The sequence below is a fragment of the Rhinatrema bivittatum genome, chromosome 17 (genome assembly GCF_901001135.1).
Source record: "Rhinatrema bivittatum chromosome 17, aRhiBiv1.1, whole genome shotgun sequence".
Taxonomy (NCBI): domain Eukaryota; kingdom Metazoa; phylum Chordata; class Amphibia; order Gymnophiona; family Rhinatrematidae; genus Rhinatrema; species Rhinatrema bivittatum.
In genome coordinates this window covers 14,581,160-14,605,992 of record NC_042631.1, presented here as the reverse complement: position 1 = coordinate 14,605,992, position 24,833 = coordinate 14,581,160, and the positions used below count along the sequence as shown (strand labels likewise).

Genomic DNA, 24,833 nt, shown 5'->3' with positions numbered 1-24,833 from the left:
TCTAGAAAGGCCTGCAGTCTGCCAATTAATGAAGTTTGAGTGTAAATTAATGAGTTTATGTTCATCAGCACTCGGTGGCTTGTAAAAGAATTCTGCCTAGGTACCTGTTATGAATTTTATTGTTACGTTTGTAGTTTTCTTTTAGACAGGCCATGTACATGCATAGAATTAGGGGCCTCTGTGGTCTGGATAGAAACAGAGAACAGCATCATTCTGGCTGTCAATGCCACTGTTTGACTTTTTTCCTTTTCTTTTCTTTTTTTTTTAATGAAATGTAAATATTTTATCATCACTGCCTGGGCAGAAGCCTCCTGCTGCCCTGTAAAGAGGGCGAGGATTGAATTTCCTTGCCCTGAACCAGGTGATTGCCTGGTTCACTTGTTTGTTTCACGGGCTTCCTGCATTCCTTTGCTGGGTAGGCTGTAGCTTACCTGCCGCTCTCCCTGCTAGCTTCTTTCTGTAGCTGCTTTCCAATGCTTTCTTGTAATTGTTTTGTTATGACTCCCTCCTTGCAAGGTTCATAACATCTTCCCCAGTTCTCTTCTACATACTTCTTGAACAATTCCCAAATATCACACAATTCCATTTTATAATGGAGAATGTGATTGTCTGGAGTTGCCTTAGTCGAGTCATCGTTCCAACAGACCGCACCAGTATTGTAGGAGAAGATCATCGTTATGTGGGTCTGCACTATTTTGAAATCAAGGTATATAGTTTAGAGAATCAAATGCTTGTAGGCATCATTTTCCTAGATTTTAGAACAATGCAGATTTCAGAATATATCTGTTTTGTCCTTTTGTGACACTGGATGAAATATCTTGGCCTCTGCCCTCTGTAGCGCATAATTGTCGGATAGTCCATGCACAGCATGTCCGTTGCTATGTCCCAAAGCGTAATTTCATTCCATTGCATGACGCACATTGGCCGCCCCTTTGTAACATTAATTCCAGTCATTCTTGCAGGATCTTGCCACCTTCTGAAAACATTTTATGTAATTTTTTTGTCCTAAATTATCCAACCTCTACCGTGTTATTATAATCTCTGGTTATTACTGATTGGGCACAATCTTCTCATTGTCTGCTGATTCTTCTGTTTTCATCTGTTTATCAGATCTGAGATTTTTTATTTATTTTTTTTTTTTTGCATGAAAATCTCTGCTGATTTATGCCCTGAATGACCTCTGTTGGCCCCTTGGTGACTGGAGAGGCCTGCCAACAGAATTTATTTACATTGTTTAGGTGTGAACCCGTCCCATGGGGCTTGTAACAGCAATACCACTTGACCCGGTGATTGCTAAGTGTTTTAAACACTGTTTATTCAAATTTTATAATTGTTTTCATTCGAAATCCCTTCCAGTAATTTACATGACCCTTCAACACAAAAAGTCTTGCACCCGACACTGACCTTGTCAATCAAAGAGACATGTGGCCAGAGAAAGAAACCCATTCTGAACACTGTATGACGTGTGTATCATGATTTGCTCTGCTAGTAGGGATGGTTTCCTCTACATCTGAATAGTGCAATTAGGACTCTCTATGCAGGTTGTAGAGAGATCAGAAGGGTGCCGCTATGTGCTGCCAGCCATGCACCCACAACTCTGCACCAAAAAAAGCCAAGCCCCCACCCCTCCAGAGAAATACAGCCGCACATGTTAAGAGTGGTGATTTTGTATGTAAGCCATGAACATTAAATGTGCCCACAAAATAATGAGAAACCAGAGCCAAGAGGACTCGTAAACATTTCCATAAATGTCTCTCCACATCCTTAGGGGGGACTCTGTCTTTACTGCACATTATGAAATATTTTCTTTAGGGATCTCCCTTGTCTTCTGTTCTGTAAACCCATCTCCCGCCCTTTGGCTGCTGCTGGAAAGGCCGTGGAAATGCGCACAACTTGAGGCAACGAATTAGCCTGGGGTTGTGGGGGAGACCCTCGGGTCTCGGACACGGGGGGGTGCTCTCGGCGTCGCGAGTTACGTGTCTCGTAGAACAATGGTTTCAAGGGTGGAGGAGCAGCTTGGAACGCTGGGAAGAAAATGCGATGCAGAACTCAATGTAATGTGTTCAAGGAATATTTATCTAGTCATAAAGATTAGTAGGCTGTGTAATTCAATTTAAAGCTGGCTGGCAGGGTCCTATTGCAGAGAGCTTTTTCTTGTCTCTTTTTTTTTTTTGCTTCTTGTTTTTTAATCACCCTGTTTTTTTTGTTTTTTGTTATATGGCGGTCGAAGCCTGCATAGGCTCCTTGTGTCACTTCTGCACGGTGAAGAAATTCTTCAAACCCGCAGAATTTGTTGGGAGATGAAACTGGGGGAAAGGCAGGCTCTGTTTCTGCTTTGGTTTGCTTTTGCTGTATTTACTTCTGGTGTCTGTTGGCTTTAGGGCTTAATTCTTGAAATGTTAATCTTGGCATTTACTCAGGATCACAACCATTAATGTGCCCTTTGAAGCAAACCTACGGGAATGGAGGTTAGCACGGGACCAGCAAGCAGTGCACTGCGTTAATTACCTGTAGTAGGGTGTTAATAAATGCTCCTCCTAATTATTGTCTTTATTACAGGGAAATTGGGTGCCTCCGTGCTTCCTGCCTTGCACGGCTGCAGTCCTGGAGGACTTGCTAATTAACCCCTTTGATGTCAGCAATTCAGAGCTGCACTGCTAAGCAGGAGTTCACTTTGCATTTGTGTCTACTCTCAAAAATTTGCCATCTCTTAGTACCAAGGGGTGGAAGTCCAGGGAGGTAGAAACTGGCGGTGGATTAAGATAGTGGATCCACCTATTCTGCCCGTTTTACATAGAAACACATAAGCTGATGGCACAGGAAAGCACAAGGTATATATTTTGCCCCTGTTGCTTCCATGGGAACCTGTTCCGAGGAGGCGGCCATATTTCAAGACGCGCCTCCGCTGCAAAGTGTGTGTGTGTGTGTGTGAGGCCTTGGTCAAGTCACTTTAGCCCCGCTGTAGTCTCGGCTACACTGCCGCCGAGACTGCTATGCTGGCGTGCTCGCCTGCCGGAAGAGGAAGCATCGTCGGAAGCACGCGGAGGCATCGCGGCACGGGCGAGGTTCACGCGGAGGCAGCGCGGCACGAGCAAGGTTCGCACGGGGGGGGGGGTAGAGGCAGCGCGACACGGGCGAGATTAGCAAGCTCCACCGTGCGAAGGCCAGGACCATGCAATTGGTGAGGGAGGAGAGGGAGAGAGAGAGAGAGGGGGGAGAGTTTCTAGTGGGGGCTCGAGGTATGAGGGGAAAGCAGGTGAATGGGGACAGGGGCAGAGGTCAAGGGGGGGGATTCATATTTCCATTTGTTCTGGGCCAGAGGTCCGCAACCTTTGACATGTTTGCTCTAGCACTGGACCGCTGTGAGCAGTCTCTGGCTTCTGCCGCAGAGGTCGCGTTTAACCAAACATCATCTCCTGGTGCGCGAGGCCGGCCCCCACAGCAGCGGGAGGTGATGATTGGTTAAAGGCAACTCCTGCTGCTGCCTCATGTGAGGCTTGGAGCGAGCTTCCTGATTCAGTAGCTGTGGCGGTCACTGTCTTCTCGGCTGTCCAGGGCCGTGCCGTGGGTTGCTGCCCCTGGCCTTGAGATGTGCATCTGCTTCTGTTCCTGTTTGCCTCCTCTCACGCCACCCTCACCGTGGTGAAAGAGAGAGAGAGAGGATCTAGGGGGTGTCAGTGGACCTCATCCCGCTGGTGGCTGAAAAACAGGCCCAGGCGCTGAGAGTGTCTGTGTGAGCCTGTGTGTGTTTGTTGTAAGCTGGTGTGGGTGGGTTTGGGAGTCTGTGTATGTGTGAATATAAGGGAGGGGGGGGGGAGAGTGAGCGTGTGACAGAACGTGTGTGACTGATGGTATGAGAGAGAAAGCATATGACTGATAATTTGCAAAAAATATTGCACTATTTTGAGAAATAAATGTGTAGAAGTTTGCAGAATTTAGAAAATGTGTGTGCAGAATTCCCCTAGGAGAGAAGTGTGTGTGTGTGTGTGTGTGTAGTAATACCATGCTCATTTGGGCATGTTACGACAAATGACAAAGAGTGAGCAATGCTACTAGATATCCTCTCAATAACTACTAATTGAAGCCCACTATTAGTTTGCAAAATACATAATACCCTTTCATAAATTAAACATTTTTTCATAAACTACTATAATGCAATAAAAATCACTCACATTCATACCGAGTCACAACTTCAGTCACACTTGACTAAATCAGTTAAAACCACTCATGCAATATCAGAAAACAATAATAAAAATTCATTTAAAAAGCATTTTTTGTCTCATACAAGTGATCTGGATCAGACATTCTTTATTAATACTAATTGGTCACTATAAATATGGAAGAGTCTAAGATGTTTGTTACTGTTTTTCTGCCACACACCACAATAGTATGAGCTGATAAAATTAAAAAAAAACCTAGGTGCCAGCTAAAATTGTTAGAGGCTGAGAAACTCCATCCCATCCTGCACAATTTTTTTGTGTGGGGTTTTCACTAATTTTTCCTATTATATTTCTATTTTGTTTGTATTTTTCTTAGTTTGCTCTTATTTTTTAATTTTCTCACGTTTCAATTTGCCTATTTAATGTTTTAAAAATACTTTTTGCCTTTATTCTCCTTTCTTCCCCTTCCTCATTCTCTCTAACCTCTTTGCCCATCCCCCCCCTCCTCTACCTCACCATTTCTTTTCCCCTGGGCAGGCAACAGTTGTGATCTCTCTCTCCCCTGGGTAGGGAGTGGCAGGACCCCCTCCTGGTTGGGCTGTGGCTTGGGGGGAGGGGCATCAGCTCTCCCTGGGCTGTGGAACACTGCAGTGGCTCCTCCCATGCCCAGTTCTGCCGCAGAAGTAAGCAGCTCCCTGTCTGGGCCCTCCCACTGCGGTGGCTCCTCCCATGCCCAGTTCTGCCGCAGAAGTAAGCAGCTCCCTGTCTGGGCCCTCCCACTGCGGTGGCTCCTCCCATGCCCAGTTCTGCCGCAGAAGTAAGCAGCTCCCTGTCTGGGCCCTCCCACTGCAGTGGCTCCTCCCATGCCCAGTTCTGCCGCAGAAGTAAGCAGCTCCCTGTCTGGGCCCTCCCACAGCTTAGCTGCTTCTCTCTGCAGCTCCCCGAAAGTGATGCCCGGCTGAGCCGTGGCATATTTACAATGATGTCACTGTGCCCTTGCAGTTCCCCTACCTTCTGAGCTTGCAGTGCCTCCATGGCACCGAGACTCAACAGCATAGCCCTTTTTTTTTTTTCTTCTCCGATTGGGCAGCCAGCGCGGCTCTCCCCACGCTCCAGGGTCGTTTACCCCACACCCCAAGTTTGCTCATCCCTGCTTTAGAGTCAAGACAGAAACCAGGCATTTGTCGTAGTCTGGATGTCCTGGTTTCTTAATTCAATAATTTATTTGATCATCTACCCATGATCTCCTTTATAAAAAAAAAAAAAAAGAGAAAAATAGTCAGATATGAATACAACAAGATTTTCTTTGGTAGAACAGAAAAATGTGGTGTTTTTAGCCATTAATATAGGGTCTGAACAATTCCATCTAATTCTTTCATTTGTCTTTGTGATCTAGCATGCATAAAGGAGTTCTGTGTCATTTGGTCTTCCTTAATATTCTGCAAGGTTTTGTATACTATTTGCAGAAAGAAACTTCCATATCACCTAGAGGAGAGAGAGAGTCTCCAATTCTGATTGTGTAATGCAAGCAAGAGGGATGTAGAGACAGGTCCCCCACCCGGGTTTGCAGATGTCTCACCTCTGGTGTGTCCAAGGGCTTTTTTGAGGCGATGCTGATCATATTTCCAGATTAAATTATGGAATTATACCCAACGTTGGACAGGTAGACAGGTGTCTGACCTAGTTAAAACAAGTTAAGGCAAGTTTCTGTCGTGTATCCAGACGTGAAGGGATTCTAGTGCAGCACTGAGAGCATGTTCAGGGATTTATCAGCTTCACGGAGATTTTCATTCTTTGTAAATCTGAATTGGCAGTTCTTACCCTTAAAAAAAACGTGGGGGTAACCTGCACGGAGCAGCAATTACTACCTTAAGAAGCCTGGTGGGCAGATTGGATGGACCATTTTGGTCCTTTTCTGCCGTCATTACTATTTTTAATGTTGGGTTCTTGGCCTGTAGCAGTCAAGGTGGTGGCAGATCAGATATTAATCCAGTACAAGAAACCAAGGTTTAAATGATGTTAAATGTCCATTTCCTTTTTGGAGGGAGCATTGCACTGGAAATATTACATTCTTCTAGGACCTGGAATTGTTAACTGGCTCTGAGCAATATTTTTTTTAGAGCAGGGTAGGCATGGACCTTGGGGCAGGCATCAAATCAAGTTTTAGGAATCAGAAGGCAGGTGGGGTTGCCTACAATTCCACCAACAGAATTCAAGTCCTCTTGCACTTTTCAAGCCCTCGCTTACCATGGGGGAAGTTTGCAGGATGGGAATATACCAGTCCGTTATGTCGAAATAAACCTCCTTATAGAAGTATTGCTCCAGAGGCTCTTCTGATGAGCAAATAACTTGTTGGGTTTTTGTTTGTTTTTTTTTTTAACGTCTTCATTTTCTGTGCCGATAAAAGATTGCTGCATTGGACGGAATCAAGCCAGTCAAAGGTGGAATAAAATTTATATCCGGTGTAGAAAATTCTAGAAAATCCATGATTGGCTTTTCTTGAGAGCCGCTAAAGAGAAGAAGTCTAGTTCAAACCTTCGGTCCTCCCAACTGCTGGTGACACCTGGCTCAGCCTGCAGAGTGACGGCTTCAGCTTCTGGTGCTCTGTGCGCACAATCCAAATAGATTCAGGCAAAACAAAGGAATGACTTTAGAAATCTCGAGCAGACTAATGGAGGCACACTGTTAGGCAATATTGTGTAGAGCTCTGCCAGGGGCATTGCACTTTCCTATGGAGGATCCCGTAGATTTATTAAGGAGCTTCTGTGTCTCTAGTTCATATATATGTAAAAAAAAACACAAACAGTGCAGCTGAGGCTGTGCTTATGGATAGAAACGCTTTTGCATGTTTTGATCAAGAAAGAAGAATCTGCATCTTTAGGGAGTTCCTTGTTAATTAGAGCTGTATTGAGACTTACTGATTCTCAAGACAATCTCCTTTGCTAGCTAGAAAACTTGATTACAGTTATAAATAATGAAAAACAAAAGAGAGAATGTCGGCAGCGTTCGGATGTGAGAGAGTGGTGGACCGTGATTATTGGTTTGGGTGTTTGCTGCTAAGGTGCAAATTATTAAAATTGCTGCCAGATGTGCAGGCTGCGATACCCACTGCAGCCGTAGCCGTTCAGAATCAGGAGGTTTGCTGTAAGGCAGATTAAATTATGCTGTGAGTAGGGCTCTGAAAAGAAAATAGAATTGTGTATTGATGCTTTCAGAAATATTATTTGATGGCAATAAAATGTTCTCTGGAAAATTCCCTTCTGAGTGGAGAAAATGGAGTTTGTTTGCAGTAATTGCATTTTGGAGTGTTCACTCTCACACTTTTTCAATATGGGTTAAGTCATTTGGAACCCATGATTTGGTTTTGCTTATTTAGAAAAATACCATGTAAATTGATCTGTGATGCACTGAAAGAAAATGCTTTGGAAAGTTTGGAGATGGAGATAGCTTTTTGCTTATTGGATTAGGATTCATTTTTATATTTTAGCCTAATGTAATACCAATATATATATATATTTTTTTTTTCAATTTAGTTTTAATCTAATTGCAGAAGAGCTGTAAGATGCAAAACTTTGCATACGGCGCATTATATAACAAAAGGAATGCAACAGGATTTAAGATCTTTGCTTATTGTTGCAGAATTTCTTCTGCTGATGCTGTTGTATTTTCCACTAAAAATGATTTCCCTGCTGTCTATTGGTGAGATTCAAAAACAATCCACCTTATAATAATGCTGAGAGAGAAATCGTGCCTAACATGCAATCCTCTTAATGGTGATAATACTAACGTGACCTTCATATAGAGACGCCTTGAGAACTCATTGACTGAGTTAAAGAGGCGAGACTGCGTCCATTGTATAATCGGTCACCTGTGTGTTCACTTTTTGATTTTCTTTTTGCAAATACAATACTTAACTTGACAGCGATTTTGAGTGCATCTTCTTAAATATTACTGCCCGACACTGTCCCAGTGTTTTGTAAGTCTGCATCAGAGGCATAAGAATAAAAACCAATAAGCATTATGTTCAATGAGTTCTCAAGGTCATGTTAGTATTACCAGTTTGAGGATTTCATGTTAGGCGTGACTTATCTCTCAACATTATTATAAGGTGGATTGTTTTTGAATATTATCATTGTTGTTCACCTTATCAGGTTCATTGTTTGCAGTTTATTGGTGAGAAGCATAGACACCGTAAAATGCATCTAATATTTTCCACCTCGGTCTTCTTCAGTTTGCATTCATGAAAAATATTTTCATCCACTAGAATAAAACATGACATTCTGGTTACAGACCTATACAATTCTCTTGGGTCACATAGCACACATCTATTTTTTTTTTTTCAAAGTCATTTTTTATTGAAGGAACAACAATGAATCATACAATAATGTCACTTTAACGACACACACACATTTTGTATATGAGTATATGCTACTTTTATATGTGCAACTCATAAGAACATAAGACTTGCCATAATGGGTCAGACCAAAGGTCCATCAAGCCCAGTATCCAGTTTCCAACAGTGGCCAAGCCAGGTCACAAGTACCTGGCAGGATCCCAAGGGGTAGAGAGAATCCAAAGCTGCTTATCCCAAGAATAAGCAGTGGATTCCTGCAACTTCACAATAATGGTTTATGGATTTTTCCTCCAGGAACTTGCTAATTCTGCTATATCTTTTTTGAGATGTGGTGACTTGAACTGCAAAAAATACTCAAGTCGATGTCACACCATGGAGCGATACAGAGGCGTTATGATATTTTCTGTTTTATTCTCCATTCCTTTCATAATAATTCCTAGTATTCTATTTACTTTTGCTGCTGCAAACTGAGCAGAGAATTTTAACATATTATCAAAGATGACACTTAGATCGTTTTTCTGAATGGTGACTCCTAATGTGGAGCTAAAATGTGGGTTACTCTTCCCTAATTGCATCACTTTGTACTTGTCCACATTACATTTTATTTGCCATTTGCATGCCCAGTCTCCCAGTTTTTCAAGGTCCTCTTGCAATTTCTCACAATCCTCTTGTGATTTTACAACTTTGAATAATGTGTCATTGGCAAATTTGATCACCTCACTTGTTCCCATTTCCAGGTCGTTTATGAGTATATTAAAAAAAAGCACTGGTCCCAGAACAGATCCCTGGGGCCCTCCACTATTCACTTTTCTCCATTGAGAAAATTTACCATTTAACCCTACTCTTTTAACCAGTTCCCAATCCACACTAGGTCACTGCCCCCATCCCATGACTTTTTAATTTCCTTTGAAAATTACCTCCTGAGTGTGTAATTGCTTCTCATGAATGACACAGAGTATCTTGAGAACACAGTTGGTTTCTAGTCTAATTTGCTGGGTAAAGAGTGGAGGTTTTTGTATCACAATAATCAAATAACATTGTTACAAAAAACCTGGAGTTAGGGTTTCTGAATTCTGCCATTTCTCCATTTAGCTGAAACTGCTGGTGTAGTTTAATGCAACGGCTAGTCTTCAGGTGGATTTAGTTAACTAATATGAAAACCTAATGGCAGTCCTTGTTAGAACAGTGATATCTTGGCCTATCATACTAATTAATATTTATATCCAGCCCTCTCCGAGATTAATTGAAGTTAAATCTTCTTGGGATGATTTGTGGAGGCGTCTTTATGAGATCAGAATGCAACGTCCCAATAAAGAAATTGGTCTTGCTCTTGAATTTATTACCTGTGGAGATAGATCTCCCTGAAGATGATAAAATTAATGAAATATGGGTATTCCACAGTCTGTTTTGAGTGAAAAGAGGCGCAATAAGACAGTGGAAAGAGGTTATTGGAATTTCTGAGAAGAACACATGATGAATTTGAACAGTGGCATACCGGAAGATTCACATCAAAGCTATACTTCCCTTTCTGTTAGGAACAGCAAATTAGTTTAGGCCCTGAGATTTCAGAATTGTCTGACATGGTATCAGGCAACATCTTCTTTTACACCTAAATTGTGGTAACACAATGGGAGTATCCATTTTGAGGAATATCTCGGATGATGTCCCAGACTGATAGAGAATTCAGGTGGGATATAGATTTAGAGGCTCAGTTAGGACACTAGGGAGCCTGTTTTTCACCAAATTAAAAATATCTAACATATATTGTGGTCTGGAATATTATATAATGGTGATTGAGAATACCCCAAGTAAGGAATCTCAGGTTTTAGTTTGAGGCCTAATGTACTTTTTGCGTAGATGGGTACAGAACCATATAAACCTGTTAGGAGACACGTGGCACCTTATAGACTAATCAGTTTATTACAGCTTGAGCTTTTGAGGATGGAGGCCACTTCCTCAGATGCATGACGTGATGTACAAGAGATGGGTAAAATAAATACAGAACAGAGAGAAGGCATTGGATTAGGCAGGACATGGTGTGGAGAGAGTGCTAATAGCATTATAGCCTACTGACAACTGAGGTAAGTGTGAAAAGATGCTAACAAGATGCTAACTGAGTCATGAAGCCATTGCCTCTGTTCAGACCTAGGGTAATGGTGTTAAGGTAAAATAGTTTAATCATCTTGATAGTAAAGCTTATTGGCCCAGGGTATATGATTCTGCTGGTTAATAGTGGAAACCAGGCCTTTTCTAAGTGAGGGACACTTTCCCTTTTAATTGCAGAATAACATGGGCAGTTATTTTGTATTTAATCTCTCTCGTTTAAATTGCAATTGGCACTTGAGACTGTCAAATATTTTTCATATTTGATGGTGAAAGCCAAATAAACTTTTACAGTATCCAAGCCTCAAGAATAAATTACATCCTGTCCAATGTATTTTCCAATGACCACAAACTAAGACTTGCCCTGCTAGGTCAGAGCAAGGTCCAGTAAACCCAGCATTCTGTCTCTGGCAGTGACCATTCTGAGTCACAAATACCCAGCAGATCTCAAAGTTTTAGTTTAGTTTATTATCTTAATAAACTACCTTACTAGCAAACCAAAAAAATCAAAGAGGTCTACAAAAGAAACTACATTCATGATTAAAACAATTATCATATGTCACATACAGTATAAACACAGCAATACAACCCATATATATACATACATAATAACAATTCCATAGACACTCTAAAAAAAATAACTAATCTAAATGTAAAGAACTACAGTTAGAGTCCAACTTTCAAACCTATGCACAATTCACCATTTGCACATGTAAGAAGATGCATAGAGATCAAAGCAAGTGTTTTTAAAAACTGTTGGCGGGAGATGCACACTTTATAAAATAATATGTAGTTTTCCTCCAAACGTTTCAGTACACGTGTAGGTTTCCATTACTAGAAAATGCATAGTTTGCCACTCATTTTGTGAACATAACCCATGTATTTTTATGCACATAATGGTGACACTGAGCAAATACATGCAGAGGCAGAAATTTTATAAAGTATCCGCATATACCATATTGAAAATACTTAGTTGTGTGTGAGTACTTGGAATCACCAGTTCACTGATACCTGCACCACTTCACCCAGTCTGTCTCCAGTACAACTAGATCCTCTAGCACTTTACCCTGAGCTTCTACCAGTTCATCCAGGCCTCCCATCCAAAAAATGCAGACAGTCCAATTTCACTTGTGCAGATCAGTTAGCAAGGGTGCGAACAGGTTCGGTAGTGTACGCATGTACACTGCTTACAAAATTCCAACTACCGTGTGCACTTTGGAACCCCACCCTGGAATGCCCCAGACCGCCCCTGTAAAATGTGCATGAGAAACAGAACAAGCATGCATCCTCTCCACGCTTATAAAATAGCACATGCACACATGCGGAACCCCTTTCACTCCTAAGAGAATACAATAATTAAAGGTCCCTCTTCAGAAGAAAGGCCACCTTACTCTCCCTGAAATGCTTTGTTGCAAAAGCCAGGTCTTTGCACTTTTCCCCCCTAAATTTTGGATAGTTTGATTCTTGGAGGATCTCTAAAGCTGGAGCATTGCGGAGAGCGGGTGCCTGGAAAGCAAATGATGCCTGCCTAGTGGTTTCTTGCCTGATCTTTTGAAAGGGGAGGGCACCCCAAGAAAACTTAACTGATCAAGGGCTCTGTTTCCTGTTACTCCCAGGGACAGCAATAGCTGTTGAGTTGTCCCTCTAAAAGGCTTCTGAATATGGACCTCATTAGGAGTCAGTACTAAAGGGAAGCTTGCGGCGGGAACTGTAGGCGAAAACCCAACAGATGCAGCCATGTTGTGTGCATGCACGTGAGAGCCAGCAGAAACAGCCCAGGAATCCCCGTTCCCATTTCCTGATTGGAGAACATTATTGACTGAGGTCCTTTAGGGAGGATTTTGTCATTCTCCGGAGCACCACAAACCAGTAATGGCTCAAGCCTGTGCAGTACAAAGCAGGTTTAACTCAGATTTATGGCTTCTTGCAGCCAGAAAAAAACCCACTGCATACCTTCTGTGCATACCCTTCACCGCCGGAGCAATTTCCTATGAACGCAGCAGTGCGCCCTTGGGTTACTTCCAGGGATACTTCGTTGCTTTATGAAACTCTAATTTTAATAATGGTTGCACATGGGAAATATTTTAATGAATAGCGGAGACTTTTGTTACTAGACAAAGTATGATCCAGTAAATGAAACAGTTATCAGTAAAAGGCAGGTTCATTGGGGTTGCAAGGAATGCGTATGAATGCTTTTGCCCAGAGTTGGGAATACTCCATGCTTTGAAGCAGACTCTATTTCCTTTCCCCCCCCCCCGAGACACAAAGAAGGGTCGCATTAACACACTTTTTTGAAACGTGGTGGGAGGGGGGGACTCCCCAGAGGACCGGAGGATCTGTGATGTGAACGGGGGCCCCTGGGCTTGGCTGACCCCCTGGGAGGCTGGAGATACCCTGGAGGTGCGGCTGCGTTGCTCCAGCAAGTGCGAACAACATTGCCAGCCCCTGTAAGGATTAATGAGGCCTGACGACTACAGAGGGAAAGGTCAGAGGCAGGGCATGCTCTGATGTGCCAGCCCTTTCCTTTTGTTGTATCAAACAGTGGCTGGAACAGACGAGGCCTCTGGCCAGAGCCAGAGATTTCTGGCAGAATTGTTCATTGTTCCCTATTTGTCTGTGCCCTCGCAAACAAACAGGAATGAGATTATATGAACTGCGGAGCCTACCTCCCCAGTTCATGCTTCTTGCTGATTGCAGGGTTTTAAAAACAAAAAAAAAAGATTTCTGCAAAATCAGCTGTTTAGCATTGCGGAAATAACCGAGGAAGATGTTTGCTGGTTAGAGCCCAGGAAGCTGAAATCCCCTTTCAGTTCACATTTTAACTTTCCCTCACATGAGTCTGAAACGCTTCCCTCACATGAGTCTGAAATGCTGGGCTCTTGTGCAAGCGGATTTAGTGAGCGCGCTGTCCTGTAAGCGGTATTCCAGGTTAGCCAAGGCTCTGAGAACTGTTTGTACTGTCAAGAAGCGGCAATGGGCTTCTTGTTAGGAATCTTCCAAGCCAACTGAAAATAGCTCATACTTCAGGCCAGCTGAAGGTACTGGTATAGTGCACTCCTGGGGGGAGGGCTTGGAGGAGACCGGATTCTCTTGCAAGAGTTTGCCCGTAGAGGAAGCAGGTGAAAAAGTCCACAGGCACTTTGTCCTCATGGGTAGTTCTTAAAGGGAAAGTCTCATTGAAAAATTAGGTGCGAGGTGGGCTGCCGGGAAAATTCCCCCACAAGAAAAGACTTAAAAAAGCTGACACCCAAGAATGGTCAAGCTGGGTGAGGCCAAGGGTCCGTCTAGCCCCAGCATCCTGCCTCCAGCAGCGTCACCTTGTGAAGAGCAAAGTTCATTAGTAAACGTGTGAAGCCACTTGGCCTCCACTCAGTCTGTACTATCCTTTTATGTCCTTGTCTTGCAGGAAACACATCTAAAACCCTCTTCAACTCTCCTCTGCTGCTTGCTGGTGGCAGCAGATTCCACAATTTTAATTATCCGCTAACTAAAGAAATCTTTGCGTTCCTATTGAAACTGCTAGCCTGCAGTTTCATTGGATTCCCCTTCATCCTAGTTCTTTTGGACAGGGGAACAATTGCTTGCTCGTGGATTGCTCTCCATTCATGATCTTGTTAAGCCTCTGTCATGTCCCTCCTGAATCTTGGTGTTCCCCCCCCCTGCGTTAGAATGATTGCTGTAACCAATCAGAAAGCAGCTGCACTCTGTGATTTAGTGAATTTGAAATCAGAGACGCTGCTCTGTTTGCAAAAAAAAAAAAAAATTCACAGAAATTCTTGATTTTTCATGTTTTTCCTCCTAAAACAGTGTACAGTTTCTTGGCATTACTATACAGGCCTTCAGAAAACCATTTCCAGCTAACACAAAGTATTGCTTTAATCAACTGATTTACAATAAATAGGAATAGGAGTTTTTGACTGAAAAGACATTTTTCCATCCATCTTCCTTCTAAAGGGAGCCATGTGATTGCAGATGGAGGTAAAACCATTGTTCTGGAAACAGGCGGCAGTCAGTCAGGGAACATAGTAGATGAGGGCAAGTAATGACCGATTGGCCCACCCAATCACCTCAGTGTCCTGCTTAGTATCTTAAAAGTAGCCGTACACCTGGCATTGTTCTTTGAGACCAAACCTTTCATTGGCTGGATATCAGGAGTTGTGGAGCTGACCTGGTTTTGGAACCTATGATAGAAAGGCTGTTTTATATGCATATAATTGAATTTTATGCATGTATGTTATGCATATAAATCAAATATGTGCGTACAAATTTTACACACCCAGACCTCCAAAAATTAATTGAACAAATGCACATCCTATGCAATGAGGGGAGATCCACCTTGCAGTCTGCCACGCAGGGTTAGATGAAAGTTTACCTGTGTTCTTTTACATGCCATGATATGTAAAGCCCCGAGTATCAGAAAATACTGGTGCCCCGTGCAATTCTCTGAATGGGAAAACAGAGATGGCCAGCCAGTACCTTTGCTTAAAGACCATAGCTAGTTTCTAGTTTGGGGATAAAATCCCAGAGGTTTTCCTGCCTTTTGCCTCTGCTGCACTTGTTCAGGCCTGAGGTGAGGAGCTAACATGTGAGCCACGGCAGCCGGAGCCTCACCCTGGGGAAGTTCAGGGAGGGCGCCTTGCACTATTGTTCACAATTTGAGCTGCCCTTGACACAGGCTGACCTACTTATGAGCAAAACTGAAATGCTGGGCAGGCAGAGATTTGTGGCGAGATCGTGTTTTAGCCTTTCTATAAAGTATCAGCAGATTCTCTGAAAAGAAAAACGTGCGAGGAGACTTGTATATCTGGGAATGGAGTGTCCAAATATACGACTGCGTCTTTCTGAGAGTGACTGTAACGTTCTCTCTGACACGGAAGTACCTCGGGCTAATGCGCGTTACAGTGCTGCCTTCTTAACAGCAGATGGATTTAGAGGAAAATGTGGTCACGACTGCCAGACTGTCTGCGATCTCCCTACTAAAACGTACTGCCAGAAAACCCCGGAACCCTTTCCATGATTGAACAGACTACACTTTCACCAAACTGTCTGCAGACACGCTGAGCACCGTGACGCTAGCCAAACAGCTTTAATGGTGCCTGAAATTTAAGGAAATGGCAATTTCCTCTCGTGCCTGGAGCCGCAGAGTGTGGGAACAGGTCTGTCGTTTTCTGGCCTTGTGGGTAATGGCGGAAGCTCATGGCCGAGAAGCACCCACAGGGACTCGCTTGCATGAAAGAGCTGCTTGTACGGTAAAATGCTGCTGAGACGCCTGGCACTGCCCAGGTGTCACCCCCTCCGTGTTTCCCCGCCCACGAGCGTTCATTTTTCTGGTTTGCATTCTTATGGCGGGGCCATGTGCTGTTTAACACTTTAATCCCTGTTAAATAAGCAATGGCTGTAATTTATCTGGCCGTAAATCCTACGGTATTCGCAGATGCTAAAATATTCCATCTTCTTAGTCTGATTCTGATCACTCGTTCTGGAATACAACTGTGGGAAGGGTGAGGTTCTCACATCGATTTTAAAATGTCCAAACCAACCCCAGAAACTTGCTGTAGTGCTGTAATCCCATTAAGATTACTTAGGTCCTCCCAGCAAGCTTTGCTTTCTATTCAAACTTCAGCGAAAACCAAACGAATGGCAACCTGTCAGCATCCCACCCCCCCATCTCCAGAGTAATTTGATACCATTAGAGGCCAGGCTGGTTAACTAATTTTCTTTTTCCTTACGTTTTTTAATCATTGTCTTGCTTTGTGGAATGCCCTAAGTCTCGTGTCCTGTATGTTTGTCCAAATATACGATTGCGTCTTTCTGAGAGTGTGTGTTTGTACAGCGCTGCATATGTTGTGTAGCGCTATAGAAATGGTTAGTAGTATTAGTAAGGCTGGGGGGTGAGGTCTCTCTCAGTTAGGAATGTGGTTAAGACCTGGCTATTTAGTAATTTTAGGAATAGCTGGGCTGAGCTGTGGGACTTATTATTGAAATAGGTGGGCCAGTATTGACCTTGGGTCTGTTTTTGTTATTTTATGCTTGTGTTCCCTGATGTTATGTGGCATTAATGATGATGTGACTGTCTGTATTGGATTTTATTGTTAATAACCCACTTTGAGTTAAATTTGTGAAATGGTAAATAATGAGGGGAGTACATTCGTTTTGAAACAACACGAAGAATTCAACAAAGCACTCTGTATCATTACGTGTCATTTCAAAATGAAACAAAAAGAGAATCCCCGATGGGACCTGAGGCCAATGGGGCCCCAACAGAGCAGGAACGAATGGGGATCATTCTGCTTCCATTTGTTTATATGATCTTATATTCCATTAAAATTCCAATGTGGATTACAATAAAAGCATTCATAATTCAAAAAACCCATACTTGTAAAGCAGTGGTGCAATTCGCACATCTGCACAACACTGCCTAAGGAACAATGCCGTTACATTTTTTCTGAATTTCAAATAATTTTTTTCTTGCAACCCGCGAATGGGTAAGATGGGCCCAGGGAGAGAGGGAAGGCCCAGAGGCTTTTAATCTTTTTATTTTTTTGACAGTGGGAGTAGGGGATAACCCATCCCTTTTGCTTCCTGTTTGTTTGTTCCCTTTTTCCCCCCACTTTGGTATTTTGTTTGTTTCAAGTAAACAAAACAAAATAAACATCAGACAAAAAAATAGCAAATTAAAAAAAATAAGGAAAACAGTGAAACAAATGGACATTTTTTTTTCCCATGCAGTTCCCTGATATCTTAAAGACTTACCTGTGCGAAAATTCCCACCCCTTACCCCCAGGTAAAGCTACGCATGGGGAGCAACACACACTCATCTGCATTTAGAGCAGGGGCTCCCAGCAGAGGGAAATAAGGCAGGCAGATAACATTTTCATACCTGCACCTGCTGTTTCACAGAAGAAGCAGCTGGAAATGGCTGCGGGTGCTTTTATCCCGGGCAGATTTCGCTTGTGCAAAAGCTCGTGGATAAAAATACCTGCAGACTCTGCACCTGTGCGAAAGTTTTAAAATCGCCTCCTTGAAACGAAATGTTATGGGGGAAGACAGTTTTCCAAGCTCTTTACGTGGCTGCGTAACCGAGTAAAGAGAAGGTCAGGAAATTCCCCTCCTAAATCCCTCCAAAGGTTCCGTGACTCGGGCTCCTTCAGCTGCATTAAGAAGGCGGGCGCTCATCTAGATGTGGTCCCCCTCCCGACCCCCCCCCCCCCATACAAACGATCAAGGGGAAACTACGTAGGAGGTTTAAAAGTACAGACTTTATGCAGATTTTCTAACAGAGGGCCCACACGGTCGCCCTGTGAAAATTCAGGCAGAGTGCGGGCGTTAAAACCTCTCCGGTTTCCGCGTGCATGCTCAGAGGGCCGCGCGCCTCCAAGGTATTCAGCTCTTGGTTTCTCTACATTGGCCCAAACTGCAATGAACCTTTTCGCCAAATGTGACTTGGGCGGTATTTTCACGTAAAAACACGGGAAGAAATTATGCTATGCACATGGCGTTTCTGTAGGCAGCAAATCTGACGGTGTTCAGTTTCCCAGAGGCAACTGTAACTGATGCACAGCGGCTGGAGAGTACATCGCTTCCGAGACGGGAGACTCGGCTCAGGATTCCAGTTCCACCACCACTCGCCAGCCAGCGGTCAGCGAGCCCCCTTACTCAGCCGCAGACTGTCAGCTCCTTGGGGGGGGGGGGGGGGGAGGGGGGGAAGGGAGTCCGTCGAGCTGAGCGTTTTACCAATCTTTTATTCTCTCCGCATCGCACAAACCCATGACCCCCTGAGCCGGTGCGGTGTGTAAGCTTTGTAGGCCTGCATAAACTGCCGGGTACGTCCTCTGCTGTGTTCGGGGGGGGGGCGGGGGCCGGCGTACGATGCCGCGATCTCCGCACTGCTCGTTTTACTCGAACAGTTCGTCGGGTGACGTAAACGCTGACCTTAACGGATGGTTTATTTATTTATTTATTTATTTATTTTTATTGTAATTTCAGGAAACCTGCCCTACGAATATAAAATAGTGATCGCGGGGAACCACGAGCTGACGTTTGACAAGGAATTCATGGCCGACCTGGTGAAACAGGATTACTATCGCTTCCCCTCCGTCTCCAAACTGAAACCGGAGGACTTTGACAATGTGCAGTCGCTCCTGAGCAACGCAATTTACTTGCAAGATTCGGAGGTGACGGTGAAAGGATTTCGGATATACGGCGCTCCCTGGTAAGTCTCGCTCTGTCCTTATTCCTGATTCCAAGCTCTTATTTGGTGTGAGCTGACCGGCACGTGGGCTATGGGAGGCTCTCGAGAGCCGTTTTACTTTTGAGAGCTTTGCGCCGTCTTGCTGCCGCCCGGTGGGAATGAGGGTCGCGGTGTTTTTCGGGGGGGAGGAGGGGAGATTTAATGGTGAAGGTTTTTTTCCGCAAAACAGCCCCTGATTTATTTGTGTGTCAGGAAAGGAAGGACAAGCTGGGCCATAAATTAGACAAATACCTCTGTCAAAAAGTCTTCAATGATGGCTCGGTGTCAGACGTCCTTGAAGTGTTGACCCTCGTGCTCCATTTTTCTTTGCTAGATTTTCTGACTCCGGTGCTCTCGTGACGGCCATGGCTTCCATAGTGTCTCGCTTAACATTTTTCTTATTTTAAGAAAGGACCCGCTTGTTTCATTTAACCTCCAGACGGTCATCATTCACGGCCCCGATGCTTCAGGAAAGCGTTCTTCATGTTTTGTTTTTTTCCCCCCATTCCTCCTGCAGCGTGAGGCCTCCACGTTGAACCTTGCGCCTGAGTTTCAGTGGCTGGGGCTGGCTGTGGGTACGGCTCAGACCTCGGTGAGCCTGCATCATTGCAGAGGGCGTAGCCGTCCTAGCTGGAGCACAACGTGGCTGCATTGCAGCCGAGACCCAGGTGCATCTCTCTTTGGCCTCTCTATAACGTCTAAACATTTGCCATTGTGTGTCGCCGGCGGCATGCTTCCACCACACGTGCGTGTTCTCCAGGACGGACCGCTGCTGTGTGCAGTCTCTGCACCTTGAACAACTCCTGACAGACTTCTGAAGAAAGTCTAAACTCCATATTGCAAGGGTGGCCACATCTCCGGCCCTCGAGAGCCAGAAAGGAGCCAGGATTGCAGGATATTTCACAAATGAATGTGTACGTGAGATGGATTTGCAGGCACTGCCTCCATTGTATGCAAATCTGACTCGTGCGTTTTCATTGTGGATATCCCGGAAACCTGGCCTGTTTGTGGCTCTCGAGGACTGGAGTTGGCCACCACTGCCATATTGGCTGTCTCCAGAACAAATCTACGAGCCCGGGCTCAGGGAGCCACAGTTAACCAGTTATAGCTTCCTCTATAAAATACGATACCTTTATTAAAAAAAAAAAAGAAATTCTTACATTTTTATGTATTTGATTTAAATTCTGCTTTTCAGGCACCTCTAAGTGGATTACCTGCAGGTGTTGTAGATATTTCCCTGTCTCCACAGGGCTCACGGTCTAAGTTTGTTATGTGAGGCAATGTTTCATGTTCTCCCGATCTAAAAGGAGGGCCATGGTGTTGAGTATTTGGCAAAGGTGTTTCTAATGCTTTTGAGCCCATTTCTGAAATAGTTCTGAGTATTTATGTATGTAGCCATGCATTGATCACAGGAAGGGAAACTATCAAATTTTACCTGGATAACTGGTAAAAGCATTGGGTGACATATATCCCCCTTACCACCCCCGCAGGTATAAGCACCCATGGGCCTGTAAGCTAGCTATGGGGTTTAAAAATGATCCCCTTTGTAGAAAGGCCTGTTTTGGCTTTGGTAATTGTAGTTTAGATTTTAATCTGATGACAAATTTGGATTTTTCTGTGTGGAACATGAATAGCTTTTGCCTTCATTTGTAATTCTTCGTTTGGCTCTTGTGCTCTCTCTCTCTCTCTCTGTCAGCGCCCATTGCTTCCACGAGTGAACGTCTCTGCTTGATTCATGCCGGCATTGTCCTAGCTCTCGGGGTATCTTGTTTCATGCAACCTTGTTCCTCTGCAGTCCTGTCTGTGGCACGGGCTGCCGGGCGGCACCTCGTTCATTCCACCAAGAGTGGTGCGAGGCTGGAAGTCAGCTAATGAGAAGTGCATGGCGTCTCATTAGCCCACCTCGATATTTGTTAATTATCACTGTTGGTTTCTGGTTTCAGAAACAATAACCTGAGTCGTAAATTGTCTGCTTCGATGTGGAAATTTTTGTTTAAATGTGACAGGCACTCCCACAATCCAGTGACTTTTATTTCGGTATACGGGGGGTAATCTTCAGAGGCACGGGCGGTTTTATGCACGCAAGTGGCTTTTCGAAAAGAACCATGGCGGGCCTACGTGTAGAGCTGTGGGCGGGACAGGATTTCACGTAGCACTTTTGTGCACACACGAAGCAGGCATTCTGAGGGGGGGGGGGAGGGGCAGAGCTGGGGAGGCAATAAGCAAATCGACGTGGTGGTAGAAGAACGCACATAACTGGAGCAATGCGTGCAAGCTGCGAGCAGACGTTTATTGCATCGGGTGTGAAATGCGTCTGAACTCTGCGCGGTTTTCTCTCCGCCGATCCTTCCTTTCCCGTTTTGGCATGGCCTCCGGATCACGGCTCTCCGGACCACACGGTCCCTCTCTGCTTCATCTGTCTTCCCTGTTCTCATCTCCTGTGGCTCTCCTATCCTGTTCTCTCTCTTCTCTGACTCTTTTTTTTTTTTTTTTTTTTCTGTCTTGTAAACGCAAGAGATAGGCGGGCAGAAAAAAGAAACGCAGATATACCATCACGCCGGAGGAATCCTTTTCGGACGCTAGCTGTGACGATTGAGTAAACTTTACCCCACCTCTGAGCTGGAGTTAAATTCCAGTGTTAAAAAACGCGTTGGGCCGCGGGGATCTGTGCGTACCTCCCTGCCTAGAGGAGTAACGGCCTCGTTTACATTGGATTTACACGTAGCGGGCGCTGTGCTTTTTGCACCGCGGGTTTTTCTGCGCGTAGGAATCCTCGCTGCATTGGCTGTTAGTTTCGCGCGCTGGAAACGCGTGCCGGCGCGGAGGCGAAGCTGCGCGGAGCTCTCGGCGCACCTCGTTGCAGCGGCCTGGAAATTCTGGTGTTGAAGTCTGTGGGCACTTTCCACCAGCACCTCAGCCGCACGCAGGCTACTGAAAATTACCCTCCTAAAGGTGGAGGGGAGGGAGAGGAGAGAGAAAGATTGATTTTTTTTTTTTTCTGACATTCAGCAAGCAGCGTTCCGAGTGTGCTGTGCCTACCTGGGATTTTACGTGCCCAGATTCACACCACTGGGGTGCTCCTTTTGAGTTTCAAGGTTACCCAAAAAAACGTTGCCTGGATACCACGAGGGAGGAGGCAGGCGCTTTTTAAAAAGCCAAGTAGAGCGGAACGGCTTCCATCATGGTTAACGGTAAAACTGCTGGGCTGCGCTGGGCCTGTTAACAGTTAAATTCAGCATTAACTTTCCTTTGGAGGAAGAATGGGTTTTAATTCAGTTTTATTAGCAAGGCAGATCGTTGATTTCAAGGTGAAGAACAGACCGCACGTGGTTTCTTTGAAAACCTTGGGCATCTGCTGGGATGTGGTTTCTGTAAAAAAAAAAAAAAAAAAAAAGTTTGTCTCATGTTTGCAGGTTGGCCAAGTGCAATAATTGTCTGGCACTCATTAATAAATAACCTTTGGAAGGCTTTCTGTCCTCTCTATCATTACGTCTGCTAATATCATTCTGAGTCGTGAAGCCGCAGGTTTTGTGTGTGCTCCGTATCTTTATGCTTCTCATGACCTTGGCGGCTTCGTACCCGCTTTTCACAGGGCCTACGTAGGTTTGCACATTTGAAAACGTAAAAAGAAGTTGAAGCATTTCTAACCTTGCTGCTAAGCTTTTTTTTCGGGCTTTAATTGGATGCTTGGCTTTTACTTTAATGCACAATACTGTATCTCTTTGTTACTGTCGTACTGGTGTTGTTGCTATTATGTGCCGCGCTGTTTAAAACCTTCATGAAGGGAATGATTGCCAAAGAAGAGAAAATAAGACGACGCTATTTGAATGTCCATGAAATTAGGTTCAGGATCTGTTCTCACTGGTGTAGTGAGGCGGGGGCTATAACGGGAGATTCAGCCATGCGACCCTTCACTCCAAATGCTCAACCTTTTAATCCTGGGAGAATTCTGTGCACAAAAACTTAAATTCTGCATACTTTATATTGGTCAAAAAAGCACGATATACATGACAGTCTTTAAGTAATGAATTGAAAATGTAATACAGGAAAAAGCTATTACTTAAGGTTGCAGAGCTTTAAATATTTTGAGTAGAATTTCCCTAGAAGTTCACTGTAAGAGTGTCCCTTCCACTCTATCTCCCTGCTCAGTCTCCTTTCACTTTGTCCTCTCAGGCCCCAACTCCTCCACCCTCCACTCTCTCTCCCCTTCTCTGCTAGGCTCAACCCCTCCCAATCTATTTTCACTCCCAGAATTTGGCCTCTCTAAGTACTGCCCCTCACACAGGCTTCCTCTGTCCCTCTCTCTCTCACACATAGACTCCTCTCTCTAGTGCACATACACACCCCCTCATACAGGCTCCCTCTCTCTCTCTCACACATAGGCTCCCTCTCTCTAGTGCACATACACCCCCCCTCATACAGGCTCCCTCTCTGTCGTATACACACGTCCCCTTATACAGGCTCCCTCTCTCTCATGTGTACACACACATACACACACACCCTCATACAGACTCCCCTTCTCTCTCTTGCACACCCCACTCATAAAGGCTCTCTCTCTCTCTTGCACACAAAACCATACAGGCTGCCTTTCTCTCTCACACACACACCCTCACACAGGCTACTTATGTCTCTCTCACACACCCCTGCACACTGATTCCCTTTCTCTCTCTCTCTCTCTCTCACTCTCTCTCACACACACACATATACACACACACACAGGCTCTCTTTCTCACACTTATTCATGCCCTCATACAGGCTCCCTCGCTCACAAACAAGGACCCTCATATACACACAATCCCTTTTTCACACATCCCACTCCCAATCTCTCACACATGCTCTCTCTCTCACCCCCACAGGCTCGTAGTCTTTTACACACATATACACACACACACACACACTCTCTCTCTCTCTCTCCGAGGCCTACTCCATCTTCACCGTGAGCAGGATGGGCTCCATTTGCGGCATGATGGGGCCTGCCAAATTCTGCGCAGGAGGGGAATTCTGTGTTCCACAGTAGCGCAGAATTTCCACAGGGCTACGCTTTGTAAGCATCCACTGAAGGAAAAATATCATCCACTGTTGATTCCTGTCTTACCTAACTTTACACACCCCAAATGGATATTTGTGAATTAGCCAGAACCAGCAGCATTTCAGCAGGAAGGTTTTTTTGGATTCTTCCTCTCTCTCTCTCTCTGTCTTGCAATTGGTTTCCTGTTCCTGGAGTTGTACCTCAACTTACTGTTGGTGTGGATTTTCCCCAAGCTGAAAATGGCTTAGTTAACGCTGTCCAGTTTAATCACAGGCATTACATAATCCTGCATTTGGCACCGACATTTGTAACCTGTCACTTTGAGAGTGGGGATTTGCTGCTCCGAACCCAGCGTTCCCTCGCTCTGGAGGCCTGGTTCTGCTCTGCCCTGTGCCAAGCACATTTGCCTGAAACTGTGATAAAGTGGATTGTCTTTGGGGGGGCCGATATGCAAAAGATCTAGGTTCCTGGATCTGCATAAATGCAAATTTTTCCCTGCCTAGGAAGGGGTGGAGCAAGGACAAAGAAAAATTTAACTTGGCTGCTCAGTGTTGATTTCCAGCGCTGAGGCACTTAACCTAGGTGAAGAAATCACCAGGCCGCTTTGATGAAGGTTCAGCTTAAAACTGAGGGGGGGGGAAGGGCTAGGTCCGGTGTGTGGCACCCTTCAAAATTCATCCACCCCGCCTGCTTAGGGTAGAACTGAGCCAGAAGAAGCATTTCACGTCCTCTCTAAGCTGAGTCCAGCAGTCTTGGCCTGTAAGACGACAGCTGGTCCTTTCTTTCTGAGAGTGACATCTCCTGATAGTCCTTCCCGCCTTTTGCACAAATCCCAGTGAAGTAAGTTTTTTTTTTTTTTTTTTTTTTTTTTAAATGAATTGAAGGCCGTACTGTGCTCCGAGGACAGCAGGAAGTTGTCTGGGATACTCGGCTGTTGTGGCAGCTCACCTTTTTGAT

The 24,833-nt window shown here is 44.6% G+C and overlaps 1 protein-coding gene across 5 annotated transcripts in view; it reads left to right on the top strand.

Annotated features, from left to right (window-relative positions):
- The window catches only part of MPPED2 (metallophosphoesterase domain containing 2), a 124,400-nt gene that overhangs the window by 35,533 nt on the left and 64,034 nt on the right, over positions 1-24,833 (top strand). For all 5 annotated transcript variants that reach the window (XM_029582972.1, XM_029582975.1, XM_029582973.1 and 2 more), the window contains exon 4: positions 18,604-18,829. In XM_029582972.1, coding sequence (XP_029438832.1) covers positions 18,604-18,829 — 226 coding nt within the window. The remainder of the gene's footprint in view (positions 1-18,603; positions 18,830-24,833) is intronic.